This window comes from Myripristis murdjan, chromosome 9, assembly GCF_902150065.1.
Source record: "Myripristis murdjan chromosome 9, fMyrMur1.1, whole genome shotgun sequence".
NCBI lineage: Eukaryota > Metazoa > Chordata > Actinopteri > Holocentriformes > Holocentridae > Myripristis > Myripristis murdjan.
Window position 1 is genome coordinate 17,694,255 of NC_043988.1, and position 19,035 is coordinate 17,713,289.

At 44.1% G+C, this 19,035-nt stretch overlaps 1 protein-coding gene across 2 annotated transcripts in view; it reads left to right on the top strand.

Moving 5' to 3' along the window:
• fam222aa (family with sequence similarity 222 member Aa) overlaps positions 1-18,178 on the top strand; it is a 48,421-nt gene extending 30,243 nt beyond the window's left edge. For both annotated transcript variants that reach the window (XM_030060492.1, XM_030060493.1), the window contains exon 3: positions 16,080-18,178. In XM_030060492.1, the coding sequence (XP_029916352.1) occupies positions 16,080-17,569 (1,490 nt within the window). In that variant the 3' untranslated portion in view covers positions 17,570-18,178. The remainder of the gene's footprint in view (positions 1-16,079) is intronic.
• Positions 18,179-19,035: the final 857 nt, after the last annotated feature.

The window sequence follows — 19,035 nt, forward strand, 5'->3', positions numbered from 1 at the left end:
AATATATTTTCGGATTTCAGATAGTTTTTATTGTTTACTCATTACTTGCCTGTTACAAATGGGATAGGCCTGATATTCTGTAAGAATGGGAATGCCAGTGTCACAGTGGGCGTGCACGTTTGTGTTGCTCTTTATCCTGGCTCCATGTCAGTTTTGCCCTCATTAACCGCACATTTCAATGCCACTCCCATATTTGCCCTCAGATCGGATCACACTCTGGGCTCAATCTGGGTGTTCCCTCATGCCTCTAACCCCAGGAGGCACTGGCTCTAACACACACAGAAACACGGACACACACACACCGGGCACAGGCACAGCCGTAAGCCTCTGTGACACCGTCCAGCAGGCCTGAGGTGCCAATCAGGCAGGTGTAGATGAGAAGGTCCCAGAAGGCCCGATATCCCAGGTTCACGCTATGTCAGGCCAAGTTCTGCCCTCTTGCAGCCTGATCGACAGAGACAACCTGGCCTTGTCACACACAGCCTCAGGACATGACATGGGGTTCACCTGGGGATTGTAGTTTTCCTAATAGCCCTGCGCCTCTGCAGGCAGGGCTGCCGGAGCTATTAGTTTGCTTTGCTTTTAGGCGCCTCTCTCTTCCCTAAGCTGCACACAACCAGTGAGAGGGAATATGCTCATGCAGGTAATGACCTCTAGCTACTTCTCCTCCACTGTTGACTGAGCCAGTGCGAGACATAACAATGGAATTAGCCGTCCGTATCAAATTGCAGCACGGTGCTCCAAACGGCTGTTATGTGGAGAGAAAGGGGAGCGTTTTCTGTAGAATATTTAAATGTGGTCACAAGGAGCAGCAGAAATAACAACCTTTACCCTGATTGCCCCAGAGCCCTGGAGGGAGGGGGAATAAAGTGGAACTGGGAGAAAAAGGGAAGGGAGGGAGAGGGAAGTGTGTGTGTGTGTGTGTGTGTGTGTGAGGGGGGTGGATCTGCATGCACTTGACCTTTTCCCACTGATTAAACTACCTCGTTTCTAACTCCCATTTGGAATTCCACAGAGTGCCCACCGAGGCTGTCATTATTCCTCACTCTGTACAGGCGAAGCAGAGGTCATGGGGTATTTTTTGTGGTGAAAGGTGATTGACAGCTATCCGTGGCCGCCCTATGTCCTTTTGGACACCTACTGTACTTAAACACCCCTCATGTGAGCATCGCCTGGTTTTGTGTAGCCACATGAAATTTGTTGTTCACGCTGTTGTCACATCAGCATATTACAAAATACAGAGTATGTTAATAATAGCTTTTGTTTTTTATAGATTCAGCTATGGAACAGTGTTTTATTAGTCTTACCTCATATGTTTTACAGTCATAGCCTATTCTGTCATGCTGGTGTCTCAGCGCTGGCACATAGAGGATCATTTCCGGCTGGTGGCATCCCACAGAGTCATGCCTTCCCTCTGCCCTCTGCCTTCTGCTTTGAACATGGGGGGTGGAGCAATCTTATTGCCTTGGGAGGAGAGCTGTAGGAAGAGGGGCTCTGCTTTAGTTTTGGTCACAGTGGGACTTGGGTTGAAATACAGGTTCCTGCTTCCAAAGCCTCTGAGCTGGCATTTGGGCATCCCAGGTGCAAGGCAGCAACACCCTGTCTCCTCGGCTGCCAGAGAGAGGGGATGGGCTGGGGGAGATAGGTGGGGGAGGTGGGGGGTGGGGTGGCAGCAGGAACTGTCCACAGTCCCTTGCTGTCCCACAGGAAATGACACGCTGCCTGTGCCATGTCAACGCTGAGCCCACAGCGGGCTCACAGTGAGAAGTAACCAGAATGTGTTACGGTGTTGTTAAGAGTTGTCTCTTCATTAGAAATAAGAATAAACATGTATCAACAGGCAGGTTACAATGTTATCTATCTCTTGTAAGGGTGGAAAAAAAATCAAAGAATCGCAATTTTCATCTTCTACGATTCTAAATCGATTCACAAATTCCAAAAATGGATTCATTTGTTGTTTTTTCAGTCACCTCATGGCTTCACGTGTCTCATAGCTAAATACGCTACAGGCAGCTCTGCTGCTGCGAGCTCACAGTGCAGTCAGAGTGTGACAAGCCAACTCTGAACGGGTGAATGAAATAAGTCTGTACAACCTGCGCCCCTACAGTGTTGTTTGTAAAAAAGGCTTTTCTGTCGGAGGTCCAGAGTAAAATTGTCTTAGTGTTTGATATTTACTGGATATTCACAGACTAACCTGCTCAAAGATCCTGCAAAGCACTTAACTGATGAGTCAGACCCCCTTAAATCTGTAAAGTGTATATTCTGAAACAACTCCCTTATCTCATTTCTGTGTGTTTGCTGGGTGAAATGGTGCGAGAGGAGTTTGATCTGCTGTAGTAGCACAACTTGTGACAAGTGGAGCTGATGTTGCCGAAGTTGGTTTCACATTCACACCTTCTGTGTTGAGCTCAGGGAAAATACAGGAGATATTGACTGATAACTCCAAAAATAATGTAAACAGACTGATCAAACCAGGGATATATATGATAATTAATAACTGAATTGTGATTAATTGAAGAATCGTGATTAAATCAAATCATGAGATGACTGGTGATTCCCACCCCTAATCCCTTTGCCCTCTGCCACATCATTGAATACCATAGATGATTCAACATTTGCACTCAACAAAGGTTAGATATAGATAGACTATATCTTACTTATTCAGTTTACAGCTAAACATTAACTACTTAAGTAACTATTCTATCCCTGATCATGCAGCCCAAACTGCAAATTTCAGTCCATTTACATTAATATTTATACATTTTATTTAATGCCTACTTCACACATCTTATGCAATGTTTTGATGTTTGTTCATCTTATAGATGTACACAAAACTTGCTTTGGTTCTTAAGAGAACTTGAGATTTTTTGCTAATTTACTGTATCATAATTTTGTCTTTGCTGCCTCTGCTATTTTCATTGCTTTCCTTGGTTTTAGAGCGTATTGTGGTTAGGCTTGATTACTGTTAGGATCATTCCCATATTGATACTATTACTGATACTGCCAAAGCCAGTCCCAATTAATACCAAATAGATATTGATGCTTTTATTGATACCACTGATTTAAGTGTCAGGCAGATTCATAATTATATGCACCCGCTGTATGAGGTGCTGAACAGAGAAATGTTCACCATGATAACTGATAACAGTCACCTTTAACACCATTTCAGCCCCCTGGGATCATCTTTGATTTTTCACTGACTTTAAATGTGATCATAAGGAAGTGACGTTAATAGGTTTAGTACACGTGTGTTTTCCTATTTGTTTCCCAGCTCATTGTAAGCAGGTTTTGGGCTGTCAGCCATATGTCCCTGGAGGGTGATTGTTAAATGAGGCCATGGTCATCTCCTTGCAGTAGAAAATATTAACAGTGCCGTATGTATGGCTGGCATTGTACCGTAATATACCTGCAGGGGGTTGATAAGGCTTTTGATCAATACCAATGACTGAGCAATTTCTTGGCTGGTTACTGACAAATCTGGCCTTCAAAGTCCACTTTCCAGCCTATACTCTATTTTGGAGCAAAACTGTTTTCTATAGACTGTTACCGCCATCATTTTGCGTCCAAAAAAGGGACACATTTGATGTTGTAATCAGTTGCATTTAAATTATTGAGCAGTAATATTCTCAGCCTAAATGGGTAGGCTTATAGGTTATAGCATTTTAAAAAGTAACTGCTTACATACTGCCAGTAGTGGATACAACTCACTACCACAAGCAGGCAGTGGCTGTAGTTTGATCAGTGTATATAGATAGAAATTCAGACCGATTTTACAAAAACAGCCTCGGGGCATAAAGTCAACTTGCTGCTTTATTTGTCCAAGTACACAGAATTGGATTTGTTTATTTTTTTTTAATGCATGTTACCTTGACTCGATAAGCATGAGCTGGTACTTTGAGCCAACCCATCAGAAGCAGCAACTTTACTCAGGCAGTCAAAAACAAATTCCACTGCTACAAATTATCAGCAGGTTGGGGTTTGTAAGTGTTTCATGAGCTCGGTGGTATTGGTGCCCTTGCACTGAAGATCTTTTCTACATAAGCCGAGTCCAGCTGTATTTCTGCCTGCTTCAGTAAAGTTGCCCAGTTAGGAAGTGCCATTACAGTAGGAAAATGCCTGTTAAGGTATAAGAGAACATATTAAACTAAATTAGGAACTTAAGTTTGTTTGTGCAGAAGCTTACTGATGTTTTGGTTCCTACAAATAAGGAACTGGTGCCTAATTTGTCACCAGTTCTCGATACCCAACCCTTCTTGTGGTTTTTCAATCCACTCTAATAGTGCAGAGTGTTGGACTGTGAGAGCCAGTGCAAACTGACCACAGCACAATGTTTAAAACATTGCTCCTGTGGGACCTTTAGCAACAATTAGTGCGGTTGGCTCTCCTAGCTCCTCTGATGAGGTCCATCCTCACATTTGTTGGATGGATTTCCATCTTGGTGTGTTTTTTTGCTGACACCAGCTGCCAGTTCTGACTCACTGAACCCTTATTTCCACTGGACCTCTAAGTCTCTGAACAGATTTTCCAAATACAAAATGCAAACTGTCACTATTCAGACCTGGCGTGTGGAAGACCAAACCGATATCTTAACAAAACGTGAGGTGGCAAACAAAACTCGCTGGTTCTGGTCCATAGCTGACGTTTCATTAAGTCATTAAATCTCGTAAAATCATGTTTTCAATGTAGTGAAAAATATTTTATCTGACTCCTTATAGCTGATCAGGTGCTGTTACTCTGTCTCCTCTTCTCTCCTCTTCTCTCCTCTCCTCCCCTCCCCTCCGCTCTCTTCTCGTTGGCATGTGTACTGCAGCGGAGTGCCTTGTTGTCTGTGCAGTGTTAAATATTAATTGGGAATCAGTGGAGGACTTGTCTCCTAAATGATAGAACAGAAGGGCCCAGGCTTGCCTCAGGCAGCCTGCAGGCGCCTTTCTTCTTCCATTTACCTGCAGGCCTGCACACCAGCGTTTCCTCCAGTCTGACAGGCCTGCCCAGGCGCTCCCAGCCTCCCCTCTTCTCTCCCCTGCTCCCTCCCTACCTCTTTCTTTCTCCTCTGCTCACTGCTCCGCTTCCTCTCTTATCTCTGTATGCTCCTACAATCTCTACCTCTCGGGTCCTTTACTCAAAACCTATGCGTGTGTCTGTGTGTGTGCGTGTGTGTGTGTGTGTGTGTGTGTGTGTGTGTTGTTACTGTGTCTGAGTGTGTGCTGGAGTGTGAATGCCGCTGGCTCTTCGCTCTACATGCAGCCCTTTGAGGAAATAGTGTCACAGTGTGGCATATTCTCTTAAGTGAGTCAGGACAGGAAAGGCCTGACACAAATCTTTCAGGTCAGGGTTTCGGCTTGTTGTGTTTCGGTTGCCAGTGTGTTTTCTTGGCTCCGTGTTCAGCGTTGCTCTCCCTCTCATCACTGAATGGTTTAATCTCTCTGTTTCCTCCTCCTGAATTCTCCCCATAGCTGGCCTCCCAGTTTGTGTGTCTTCCTGGAGCGAGTCTCTCTTTGTTTCTCTCTATCATCCTTGTCATCTGGAGAGGTGTGTTGAGACAAAACAACCGGCTCAGCGCTGCTTGTTGGTACATCGGCGAGCTCTGACCTGTGGATTGCTCTTCTGGACCGCGCTGGGGGTTAATTAGGCTCCAAAGACTTTTGTTTTGGAAATCAAACCTGTCTGACTTAGTCTTGTGTTTAGACTGTGTCTCTTTGCACTGGAGCACGGCTTTTCACAAGGGCCAGTGAGGGTATATGGTGATGGGTTCAATGTAAAATTAAAAAAAAAAAAAAAAAAAAAAAAAAAAAACAGAGAAGGGGAAGAGGGCAGAGGAGAGGCAAGGATATAAATGGAGGAGGTTGGGGTTGACTTGGATGCCATAGGAATGAGTTCACAGGCTCATGAGCACAGGCCTAATCGCACATGACAATATCGGCTGGTGTGCCAGTCGCAACGCATAACCGCCCCACTGCTTGTGCTGACTCGGGGTATTTGCTGATAAAGCTCTGTTTTCTAGACCATGCTGTATGCACAATGAGGGTGGCCCAGGCAGGCCTGAGGGCTGGCTCATCACAGGCAGTCCGCAGGCTGGGGGCCATGTCCCCCCAGTCTATAAAGAACCATGCTCTGTGCTACCACAAGGCCCTTTGGCCAGACTTGATTATTAAACAGAGAACAGTTTTGTGATGAATATAGTCATTTTTTTTCCCATCGCTAATCTATTATGTTGCCCATCCAGCCCCATAAATTATTGCAAATGGAAAGAGCCTGGTGAAACTCATGCTTGAAATGAGGTCGTGGCTATGGGCTCTGCTCACAGTGTGAAATTTTCAGGGTTGTTATTTTTTCCATTGAAATACCATTTTTTGGCTGTCATGGGAACAAACATGCAGCCAGCTCTTTTTGTTTGACTGTTTTGTTTATGGAGCATTGTGTGTAGTGTGTGGGGTAAACATGTTGCCCCAGTTTCTGTGTTTGCTTGGTGCACGGGTGTCCCACAAAAGGCCTGACATGGCTGCTGCCGGCGTGCATTCCTTCATGGCTCAAAGTGGGCCTGGCTTAACTGCCCACTGCTGTTGTTCTTGCTAGCCAAGCAGGCGCTGTCAGCTATATCATCGGTTATTAACATATACCCACTGATCTGCTTTGAATCCATGGAGGTCTCTCTGCTTCTCCTCCATGCATGTTTCATGAGATGCACTGCAACATCACACTGAGTTAAATGACCAAGAGACAGAAATGTGTAAACACAATTGCGGCAACATGTATAAAGGTTGATATGCTGCCTGATGAAAATAATGATACATTATGTACTGTGCTGTTTTTTGTTTTTAGTTGTTTTTTTTTTTTTTTTTTTGCCATTACAAGTGCTACCTCTACCACTAATTCTGCTGCTGGTGCTGATAATAATGCTTTTAATGCCCCCAGAGAAGCAGCAGGTCTGCTGTGGTGGTGCCAGTGGTGTTAATGGGGCAGGAATGCAGGACGTGTGCTTTCCCACGCTGTTAGTTTTCTTCTGCTGGGCGCGTTTGAGACGAGGCTCTGGGCTGGCTAGGCTCGGCTAATGCAGCCAGAGTGCAGACAAATGGAAAGTGACACTTGTGTGTGTAGAATGGTATTTGTGGTGACGCTTTGACTACAGATAATAAAGTGTTCGCCCTGAGGTGATTTCGCCCGGCAAGCACCCCAGATGAAACTCACTTACTCGGAGAGGGAGACGGAAGAGACAAGAGAGGGGGATGAAGCGAGAGAAGAGCACAGTGGAAAGAAAGTGGAAATATAGAAAGGAGGTAAAGGGACAGAGGAGGGTGTAAGAGAAGCAAGATCAGGAGAGTCCTAAAGAGAAAATCAACTGAAGATCAATATAAGATTTTACAAGTTGGCTATTTTAATGCTTCTTGAATCAGAGGATGTGACCATTGTGCATTATAATGCATCAATATTCACAGCGACATTGCTTTTAGAAGTTGAATAACTGTTAGTATAGCAGATCTATTCTGCTGTTCCTTTTAAATGAGAGGGTGGAAAATTAAAACAACAATCAGTTGAACAATTCAGAGGTATGTGCCAGCGAAGAGGTATCAAGATCACGTATCCAAATCACAAAAATAGAATACAGTGTGAATCTACCTTTTATTTATGTACATAATTTCAATTTTTCCTGGTGCTTGGTATTCCGCTGTGACACATACAATAAAAACCTTTCTTACTTTTCAGGATTTTGACCATCAATGGTTAATGGTGTAGTAGCTGCTAAAGAAAAAGGATGTCAGGTTCAGCTGGAGGGCAGAATGTTTGGATCAGCTGTTGTGAGCAGGATCTGTGTGTGTGTGTGCGCGCGCGCATGTGTCTGCAAGTTCTGTCTGCCAGGCCATGTGTACAGAGGAGTCCTTCAGGATCAATCAATTCTCAGTAATTTCCCCTACAGCCCATAAAAGCCAGGTCTGTCTGGAAGGAGCATGAGGTTGCCACATCAAACCAGCTAATTAATTTTCATGGCTGATTCAGTAGCATCTGGCTTTAGAGATAAATTCTAACGAGAAAATGTAAACACGACAGTCGCCCAATTGTATAATATTTCTTTTTTTTCCCCCTTCTTTGGAGCAAACCTTTTATAATAGAAATTAATTAGCATTTTTGATTGCTTACATTGTCCACTATCATGTGGTAGACATGTATGTGAAGGTGCAGGAGAATTAAATCAAACTTTCAATAGCTAAACACTTTGTCCAGAAATAGAACACGAGTGGAAACTGATCTTGTTTTTTCTGCTCCATCTTAATCCTTATCTGTAACTGTGGACCTTATCTGTGTCTCAACATACTGTATTAACTGCACACATGGACTGTTTCACTGCAGGTTAGCTAAATGACCTCATGCTGCAGACTGTGTGAGGAGGAAGCCCAAATTAGGCTCTCAGCTTTGTATTTCTTCCATCTGCTTGTGCAGGAAATAGATTGATTAAATCTTAGATGAGATTGGCTTTAATGAAATAAAAGATTAGATTTGAGAGTCATGTCCAAGTTTTTTTTTCTTCTTTTTTTTTATCTCCTTTAATGACTAAATCCATTTTTGACATTTTGCCATGTCTGTGTGGCTGTGAAGGATCAGTGTGCAGATTGCTTTAACATTCTCATTATCCTCTTTGCTATTTGCGAAACATGTTGGTGGCTTAAAAGCCCAATATGGGATTGCAATATGGCGCCCCCTGTTGAAACTTTGTCGCCCAACTATTGGTATTATTTACACAGTAATTCATTTAATTAAATGCATTATTTTTCTTTTGAAATTTAGTGTCTGACTTGTGCTCAATATGAAGTGTTGAGCATGTAAGAGGTTTGTTTACAGTTGAAATATTAAGGTAAAGTACAGCTGTGTTTTGAGTAATGAGGGTTTAACAGTGTTAATCAAATTGCAGTCTGCAAGTCAGCCTCTTCAAAAATGGATGTGAACAGTTGACATGTATTTAGAGAAGACAGAGAATGGCTAGGTGAAGAGCACATTTCCATTGCCTTACAAATAGGCTTTTGTTTGATGATTATGATGACACAAGCAACAGTGAATTCAGATAGGCCTATCCTCTGAGAAATCATTGCGGTTTGATTTTTATCTTTGCAATTATAGATAGCATTGGCCTAACAAATAATTGCCTGTATTTTTTTCTGTGTTGCTCAGAAAATCAACCTTGAGATGAACTGAGGGAGATGAGTGTTCCTAAAAATGGCTTTTCTGATATCAAGCAAGCAGCAGGGTTCTCTTTTCCCCCACATGCACTTGAATTGATTAGTACTCTGGCTGAGGGCATATTCAACATGTCTGCCCCCTGCAAGGCTGCTCTACCCTGTTGATCACTGGCTCATACATGTGCTTCCTCTGCTCTCTCGCTCTCCTCAGGAAGCTCCTGTGGGGCACCGAGGCTTTGATTGACTGGCGGCCGAGTCCACAGGACACCTCTATTATTATCATCTCTACCTCAGCAGAGGGGCGGGGGGCAATGTCCAGGGGGTCTGGCCGACAGCCCCTGCTTTGTGTGCCCAATAGTCAATTAGAGGCAGTGCACCACCAGAGATGAGTGGGATGCAGGGTTAATTGCAGAGGACCAAACAGCTGGCTCTATCAGGGCCCATTGTGTTTGCAGCAGTTGTCACGGCAATTGAGGCCTGGCTGTAATCGCTGACTAATCAGCCCTGTGCCAGATGACACCTCCATTAGCACAAGGCAGGTATTGTTCAGGACGCGAAGCTGACTCTGGCTTCCCCCCGCCTGCCCGTCCTTTTACAGCCCTGCTTTTGTCCGGCATGCTAACGGAGGTGGGGAGAGGATGTCATAGACCCTGATCCTATCTGCAAAGAGCTAAACAATAGGCACAGGTCAAGGGTTCCTCCATGCAACGCCTTCAAATCTGCCCGTTCTATACTGCCATGCACTTGACAAGTCAAAGTTTTTCCACACTGAGGGATTTAGACGTGAACGATCTGAAGACTGTTTTAGTCATTAATAATTAATGTGAATAACTTCATAACAATGAGGCTGAAAGGGCAAAGCGTCCATCAGTGATGGATAGATTGAATATGCAACAAGATTGTGGAAAAAAACAGATGAACAATGCTTGGCCTAGAAACCCAGCGTTCTTAGCACCCTGTGGGTTGAAAGGACGCATGGTGGGTTCCAGGGTCTGCACAGCGGTTAATGTCCTCTGTGGGCCTGTTGACTGCTGGCAGCTCATGCACATTTAACAAGGACTGTCTCTGGGGGAAAGGCTCCCAGTGAACAAGGCTGATGTTGCACTGAAACTGACCTCCTGTTTTCTTTCAACTCTTTGGTAATCTCTGTTCCTTTTGTTCGCTCTGACCTCATCACAGACAGTTCTGTTTGTTTGGGCAAAGTTAATGTGTGTTATGCCCTCATTGGTCTGTGAAAACTGAATTGCAATTCAACCAAATGGTCTCTCCCTCTCTCTTTTAAACAATTACTCTGCTCACCACTGTAGATGATCAGAGAGGATCAAAGAATGCGGTACACTGGAATGTTTAAGATAACACTTTGGCTGATAGCTCAAACAAATTTATGAAACTATGAAATATAAGTTTCTTTTACATGAGAGTTTTTTTTGTGAAAAACAACTGTTTCAAAAGCATTTTCAGTCCACTATACAACTAGCTACTCCCACAAATTTCTCCTTCAAACATATGTAGCCTATTTAATTCATCAAAAGGAAAATTTTGCAAGAATGCATCATAACATAATTTATCTTCGCCCGATACTCATATTTACTTAAAAGAGCCTGAATGCACCATAATGTAACTCAATACAACCTCTAATGATAACGAGAAGCTGACAGCAGCTCAGTGAGCCCCAGGTCTCGGGAAATTGTGACTCCATTCAAACTCAGTCAGTTGTAGCTCAGCACCCTGTAGTGAAACACACTGGTTGTAGCCGCTATAGATGCACAGTTAAAATGTCATTTTCTAAGTGATAGGCATAATAATAAAAACAATAATAATTATTATCATCATTGTTTTTGTTGTTGTTGTTGTTATAAAATCCCTAAAAATCCCTTTTAGTCCTGGAGCTGTCCCACAGCAAATGTTTGTCCACCCCAAACACGTTTTTTTCATTGATGTGACACCATTAGTCTCGGACCCTGGGCAAAAATGGACAGATAAATATCAGCCACTGCCATTGGCAAATGTCATGTTACTGGCTTATAGGCCGATGGCAGTCAGCAAGGCCCATATTGGCTGAAACCGATATTCCACCAATAAATCGGTGCATCCCTAGTAAGCGTGGGTACAGGCTTTCAGCAGTGACTGAGAAAATGCTGAGGGATGTGTTTGAGTATTGGCTTCACTAATAAGAAGAAAATTCTCCAACCTGCTCATAATTTTAGAACACTTGGAGTGCTAATAAATGGGAGCAAGGGCATTTCAGGCAGTTCTCTCTGACTTTTTCCTCTGCTTATTCATTTAAACCTCTAATTAAAATGCAAAGCATTCTCATGGTCCTCTGGATTTGGTACTGCACTCTCACACTGCCTCTGACTCTCTATCTCCTCTCTCTTTTTCTCCACACCCTCTCCACCCCCCTCCTTCCACCTCACCTAACTCCCTGCTCTCATACTCGCTCTGTCTGCCTTTGCTTCTTGTGATCAACACAATTTGACCTCTCACTTGGAAGAAGTGCACAGAATTTAATGGATTTTTTACAGTCTAATCTAACCAGTTCCCTCTTTATTGCTGTTTTGTACCCAGTGGACCTCATCTTTACCAGGCCTCCTCCCCCACCTCTTCCACCCTCACACCAAGAAAATTAGTTCATCAGAATTCAAAATGTACTGCTGGCTAATTAAAGGAGTGTTAATTGAGTGTTCAGAATTGGGTACCCCCTTCCCCAAACACACACACAGATACACACACATAGGCACCCTTCCAAGCACACATGCGCGTGCACACACATACACAATCACAATGACGGCACAGGGTACACCAAGGACGTTGCGCTTGGGGAGTTTCATGCCAATCAAAAATGGAGAGAAAGGAGAGTGCCCATCCTCCAAGTGAAATGGGATTTCTAGATCATATCGTGGCCCTCTGCAGCTCAGTCCAGCTCTGTGCTGCTGTGTTATCCTATCCTAGCTTTACTATCTCTTTCTGACCGCTGGAGAGTGTAACGCTGCACAGATACCCTCTCTCACTATGTGCATCGTGCTAATGAGGGGTGGCATTTAGAGATGTGCTGCTCTGACACATGGGCATTGTGTGCCAGGCACTGGGTGATTAAGGACGAAGGTCAGCCCATTAATTGCCTCCCTGCCATCTCCGCTCCCTGGCGCGTGATCTCTCAGAACTAATGCATGTGTTTGCCTGAGCTTTTATCTCATCTCCTATGTAGTTCAGTCATATGCATTCTTGGTTTGTTTACATTCCTTTCATGTGGAAGTTAAGGTTTTCATTTATTATTGTAAAACCGTGTTACTCCTGGCCTCCCTGTGCATTTAAGCTGTTTCATGTGTGCACGTGAGTGCACATAGCCTCCTGCTCTCAGGAAGGGAAAAAGCATATTCTTCCATCCCCAGGGGAAATAATTAATCCTTACAAGGCTGTCGCATGTCGAAATGAAGCGCGTGTGAAGCATTTAGCCCAGGAGGCATTGCAGGCTGTCGCCCGCACAGGTACCTGTTGTTGTCCCTGCCCTACATTTCATGAGAGAGCACTGAGCAGAGGATAACAACATGCTCCACTGATGGCAAGTGAAACACACAACTGCAGTTGCATATCTGTGAATTTGTACATGCACATGTCAGTGCCTTTTTTGTTTTTAAGCATATGTTTGCATGCATGACCATGTCAGAGTGGATGTTTAGGTGCAGGAAACCACCCCACCCCCCCCCATCTTATGAGGAGGTGAGGGATCACACAGGAGGCAGTGCTGGCTGCCTTAGAGGGTGTTTATCAGCAAGCACCATCTGTATGCTGCTGCTCATAGCTGAGACTGCAGCCTGAACCAATAAGTCACACAGCACTAGCCTAAAAAGAGACTCTCTCCTTTAACCTCCATGTCCTAACTTATGGACTTACTGCACTGGGGGAGAGAGATGAGGAGACCCTGAGCATCAAACACACAGTAGTGTTTATTACAGTGTGTGTATGAGAGTGAAATTACGCCCCAGTTTGTGGTCATACTTACTGTAATCAACTTTGCTATAAAATATATACCGTGGAACTTTTTAAAGAGGAAGCCAGAATCAGAAGCATCCAGATGCTCATTTGCCTCCTCCTCCTCCTCTTCTTCCTTTATGCCTGTGGGTTCTAATAACCGGAAGCCTTTGTGGAGCTGAGATGGGTTTTGTAGGCCTGAAAGGCCTCTAATCCCTGTGGCCTGTGAAGTGTGAAACCCTTTGATGCCAGGTTGGTGTGCCAAAGGCTCTGCCTATTGACAAACAAGGGCCAAGCTGGGAAAAGACGGAGGGAGAGGGCTTTCTCCTCTGCAGAAGAAATCCAGGCTCAGGCGTGGAAAATATGGACTCAGTCAGTGAGAAGGAATAGAATTAGCCACCCTTTAATGAATTTCCTGGCTGTTTTTATAGTTTTTTTTTCTTCTCATGTGGCAGTAATTAGGTGGAATGATGGGCATATTGCAGCTGGGGGCTTGTAGGGGTGGCAGGGCACAGGCCCTTGATATGCCTGAAAGCCAAGTATCTTTCCTCATTTAGACCATGTGATGATCAAAGATGTTTTTTTGCCCTCATGTAAAGGAGATCAGAAAAAATGCTGCCATTCCATTTGCATGTGGACTAGCAATGTGCTTTGAAATGAGCATGTTTTTCTCTTCTGAGCAAATGAAATAAGTCTTCTGTCAGTTATCCACTGCAAGTCAGAACATCAAAGCAAATGGCACTGCTGTCACCAGGGAAGCAGAGCTTTGCCTGTGTAAGGTTGGTTAGATCTTAGATAGCCTGGCCTGGCACTCTCAGCCCTGCCCATTAGGATGGGCCAGGTTCATTCACTCTGATTAAAGCAAGTCTATTTTTACATAAAAGGGATTGGCAGTGTTTAATTATAATTTGAAATATAGTGTTTCTGATTTGGAGAGCATGTTGTGTGCAGGATAAACCAAATACACTGTGGTTGGAAAAGGTCTGGCAGTAAATTTGGCTTAGGAAATTCACAGACACGAATGTGGTCGCTCTCCGCTTTGCTTTTAAATTCCCAATTTATTTTTTTTATGATATGGATCTTGTAGATTTAATCATTTTCACAGTTGGAGACCCATAGGATTGTAGAAATGAACTCCCCATGCTATCTGTAATGGGAGCAAAGAAATGAGAATTGTGACTGCTTGGCTGTGGAGTCTCTTTAAAATGACTTTGCAATCGGAAAGGAAATGGAGTGAGCCCTAGTCACAGCCTGCACCCTGCAGACTCCTTAGGTCGTCAGGACATTTGCTGACAGCACAGTTATGGCAGTTAATTTTTGTGTGTTTTGTAAGCTTTTGCATAAAAATGTCATTTTTGAAGGGGTTGCAAGTCATTTGTGGCAGTTGATATATTGCTTGTAAATTGAGTTCTTTTCCCAACCCCCCACTTTTTTTGTTGCACTGAGCTAAGTAGCCATGAAATTGCCTGAATAATGTCGTTTAAATCCAATCTCGCCGCGGCCCCTCACCTCCATGCCCTACCCCCAAACAATGACACATGGTGGGCTTTTTAGAAATTGCCATTTTCCTGTTTGCCACCTCAATTCACAATGGCCAAGCCTTGGCTCATTGAACGAGGGCCATTGCTAGTCTGACTTTACTCTTGCGCTGTTGAATTGAATTTTGAAATTGGGGTGGTTTCATATAGCAAGCTCCCTGCAGGAGATACAATTTACATTTGAAACTACTTCTTGGCCAGGAATGGTTTGCAGTGGAGGCCTGTAGCTGCCTTTTGTTTGTGCTATCATGTATTACTCTGTACATATGTTGCTAAATCTTTTATTAATTCTGTATTAAAGAAAAACATGTAATAACAGTGTGCACTGTGCAGACATAAGCCCCCTTTTTGGTATTTGTTCTGTATATCCATCATTGGTTTGTTTCATAGCCACATAAGAAAAAAATGATACTGTGGGTTGGCATGTTTTAGAAGGGGGATTTGATATGCCCTATTCTGATAGTGATGTTTTGAGTCTGCTCCAGTGCTTGGCAGCATGTGGCATATCTGAACCAGGTCTTTTATATTTTTGACCAAGTTTGTTCATAATAGCACTGTAGCATTCTTGACTTGGCTCTGTTCTTTTATAGTTCACCTTAACCAGGCTAGTAATTCCCTATAGGTGGTTAATTGGGTTTTATGTGAGGGTCTCTCCACGCACTCTTGGATTGAATAAATGTGGAAATTCTGTGGCCAAGGGTAAGACCCAATAAGTGATACCACTTATAAATCTCAAATGTGCCACTGCAATTAAACAAGCTTTTATTCCCTCCCCTTCGTCCCTCCTTGCCTGGTATCCAAGGCTAACCCAATTCAATGCTAAAGAGAGTCCGAATTAATTTCACAACGCACTGATTTAACAGCGCCTAAGGTACCAGGCTTTGACAGAATGAGTTTTTAAAAAGATCCATTTGTCTAGGGATGATCTTCCACAGGAGGGTGTGAAAATGAGATGGAAAGAAAGCTGAAAAGGAGGAGGGGGGCGAAGGAACATAAATGAATGTCAGTCCTGATTTACAATTTGCACCTCTGTTTGGGTCATGACACTGGGTACAGCATATAGAGTGTTTACATCTTGTTTTATTCACATGCCGGTGTAGAATTGTATGTTCAGTTCTGAAGGATCTAGATCCAAAAATCGGGCTTTTTTAAAAAAAAAAAAAAAAAAAAAAAAGTCTGCTATAGAGGTAGTCACAGCAGTGCAGCATTTACTGTTGCAGCCGATTGAATGGTTATTAAGATTGATTGATCTGACTTTGTGGCTGCCAGGGCTGTCAGCCCCTTTTCTCTCTCTAGTAATAAAATCCCTGGTCTGGTCTATGTTCCTCTATACATGTACCCATCTATATTTTTATCTGTATCATTCATCTCACCCACACTGCTCTCTCCTGTTGTTTTGCAGGTGAGCTGGTGGTGCCCATGCATTCCCCCCGCTACCCCACTGTGGCAGAGCTTGATGCCTATGCTCAGAAGACAGCCAACAACCCTTTGTCCATCAAGATTTTCCCCACTAACATCAGGGTTCCCCAGCACAAGCACCTTAACCGGACTGTGAATGGATATGACACCACAGGCCAGCGCTATAGCCCCTACCCACACCTCCACACTGGGGGCTACCAGGGCCTGCTAGCCATTGTCAAGGCCTCGTCTTCTTCTTCATCATCATCATCATCCTCCACCTTTGTCCCCTCAAAAGGTGTGCTTAAGAATTCCGAAGGCAGACGGACTAAGCTCTCCCCAGCCCACATAGCTGTAGCCCCATATCCACCTCCTAGTAGTAGCACTTTAGCCAATGGCCACGGCCAAATGGTATACCACACCGGGCCCTCAAAGCCTCCTGAAGGCCCTGGACTGTCGGTGCCCCCTAATGTCACTGTAGCTGGCTCAGTGATTCCTGTCACGGGGGGCAGAGGCCTTGCCCTGCCCGCACAGTCCAACCTCCCCTCCATCCAGAGCATCATTTACCAGATCAACCAGCATTGCCAGGCCCAAGCTCTACAGCAGGTTTGCCAAGGCGCTGCTGCCGCACCATCGAATCCCAGCCCCTCCAAGCAGGGCACAACTGTCATGGGGGTCTCGTCTAGCTCCTCAGGAGGAGGCTACGTGGTCGGAATGGGTCCCCAGGCTAACGTGGTTTATACAGGGGCAGGGCTGCCGGCTCAGACCGCTGAAGCAGTGAAGACTGGAGTATACCCAGACAGTATGGACTACATCCTTTGGCAGAAACAACAACAACAACAACAGCAGCAGCAGCAACAGCAACAACAACAGGCTGTGCTCCGCATGTATAGCGGAGGCAGCGGAGGAGGGGGAGCTATCAGCAAGTCCCCTGAAACCTGTGTTCCAGGGGGAGGGATTATGGCTGCCCAAGTCTCCTCCTCTTCCTCGAGACCTTACCACCTGACAGCGAGTGCCAGTGGAGGAGGTGGCCTGGACAAAGTTAGCTCTTCCCCTTTGAACTGTGTGGGTATGCATGGAAATTTCTCAGTGGGTCAGTACTTTGCCCCACCTTGGAACAGTGTCCTGGTGACCCCTGACAGTGACTGCTACAACCCCCAGGAGCTTCTGGGGACCTCCACAGGAGGGCCGGCCACAGGGCACAGAGAGATGGGATATCCCCACCACCATCACCATTACCACCATCACCACCATCATCATCACCACCACCCGGCTATAGACAGCGGGGGAGGCCTGTGCTGCAGCCTGCCCAGCAAGAGCCTGTGCAACACCTCTGTGCTGAGCAGCAGCTTGCAGTCTCTGGAGTACCTGATCAACGACATCCACCCTCCCTGCATCAAGGAGCAGATGCTGGGCAAAGGCTATGAGACTGTGTCTGTGCCACGTCTGTTAGACCACCAGCATGCACACATTCGCCTCCCCGTTTACAGATAGAGGGGAAAGAAGAGCAGGAAAAGAATAAATAAATGTGGAATTGTGAACAAAATCAAAGTTAAAGAACAGAGGTGTTTCTTGGGTACAGATTTGTTGAGATTGGCACTGCTTTAACTAGTGTGAGAGCTGTGAGGGGAGCACTGTTCATGCTGTGTGAACCTAGGTTCGGAGGTTTCGAGGCAGGCTGTGGGAATCCCAGAGCTGAAAGGTGGGAGTGATAACCAGTGGGAGAGAAAAGGGATTTCAAGATTCTCCAGATGTTCCATTGTGTGGTTTGCCAATAGGAATTTTGGATTGATTTTATTTTTCTTCTGTTTTTGTTGTTTTACTTGCCTGAACTTTTTTGATGAGAATCATAGCTTGACATGAAGTGCATACGCCACCTGTATTCCCCTTCCAAATACTAAAGATGAAGCTACTGTGTAGGTTGTCACTGAAAAGGTCTCTAAGGGCCAAAGTTTAGGGCTGCTCTCAAAATCCAAACCTCTGTAACAGTACACAACAAACAGAAATACACAGATGGAATAAAAATATACACCTACATACAGACACATATACATAAACACACACACACACACACACACACACACACACACACACACACACACACACACACACACACACACACACACACACACACACACACACACGTAAACACATACAAATGTACTGGTACATGAGTAAATGAAAATTATAGGCAGTACTTGGGTGTTATGTACAAGGATCATAATGTTGAATAAAAAGGATAGTACAATATTAGTTATTACTGCTGTTATAATTGATACATAAATTGCACTGCTTGGAATCTTGTTAACTTTGAAGTTTGGAATTGGGTAGTTTGGATATGATATATTTAAGAAACTTGAAAAACTTGAACCTATTTTTTGTTGTTTTATATATTTGTAGGTATATTATATGCATTGGCTGCTATGGGGAAAAGTGTCTCAAATGCTTTTTTTTATTTCTCCATTTTTGTTTTTATGATTTTAATTATTCCTCCTCAAGCTGATGTGCAGTTTCTTATGTCCTGGTGTAAGGCATAGTCGCTGCTTTGGTTCTGTAAGAACCTGGTTGGAGAGTTCTCTTTCCTAACCAACACTGGAATCTACAGTAAATCTTGAAACACTTATTTAAAAGAAAATGTTGCAAAAAAAACAAAACAAAACAAAAAAAAAAAACAAGAAAAGAAATGTTACAATGAAGAATGTGATTGGGAGGTTATCTACATAACCTTATGTGTATGTCTGTGTGTGTATGTGGCTGCACATGAGTGCATGCGCGCGTGTGTGTGCATTTTAGTTTGTGTTTTTCAAAATCCTCAGACTTTTAAAGTGTGTCATTACAAGATTTATACCACCGAGACTGAAAAAAAACTGATTCACCAGTCCCATAAACATCATATCTGACTAATGTACAGGAAATCCTGTCTTGAAACCCGAAACGTAGACTCGATTTGCTCTGTTTTA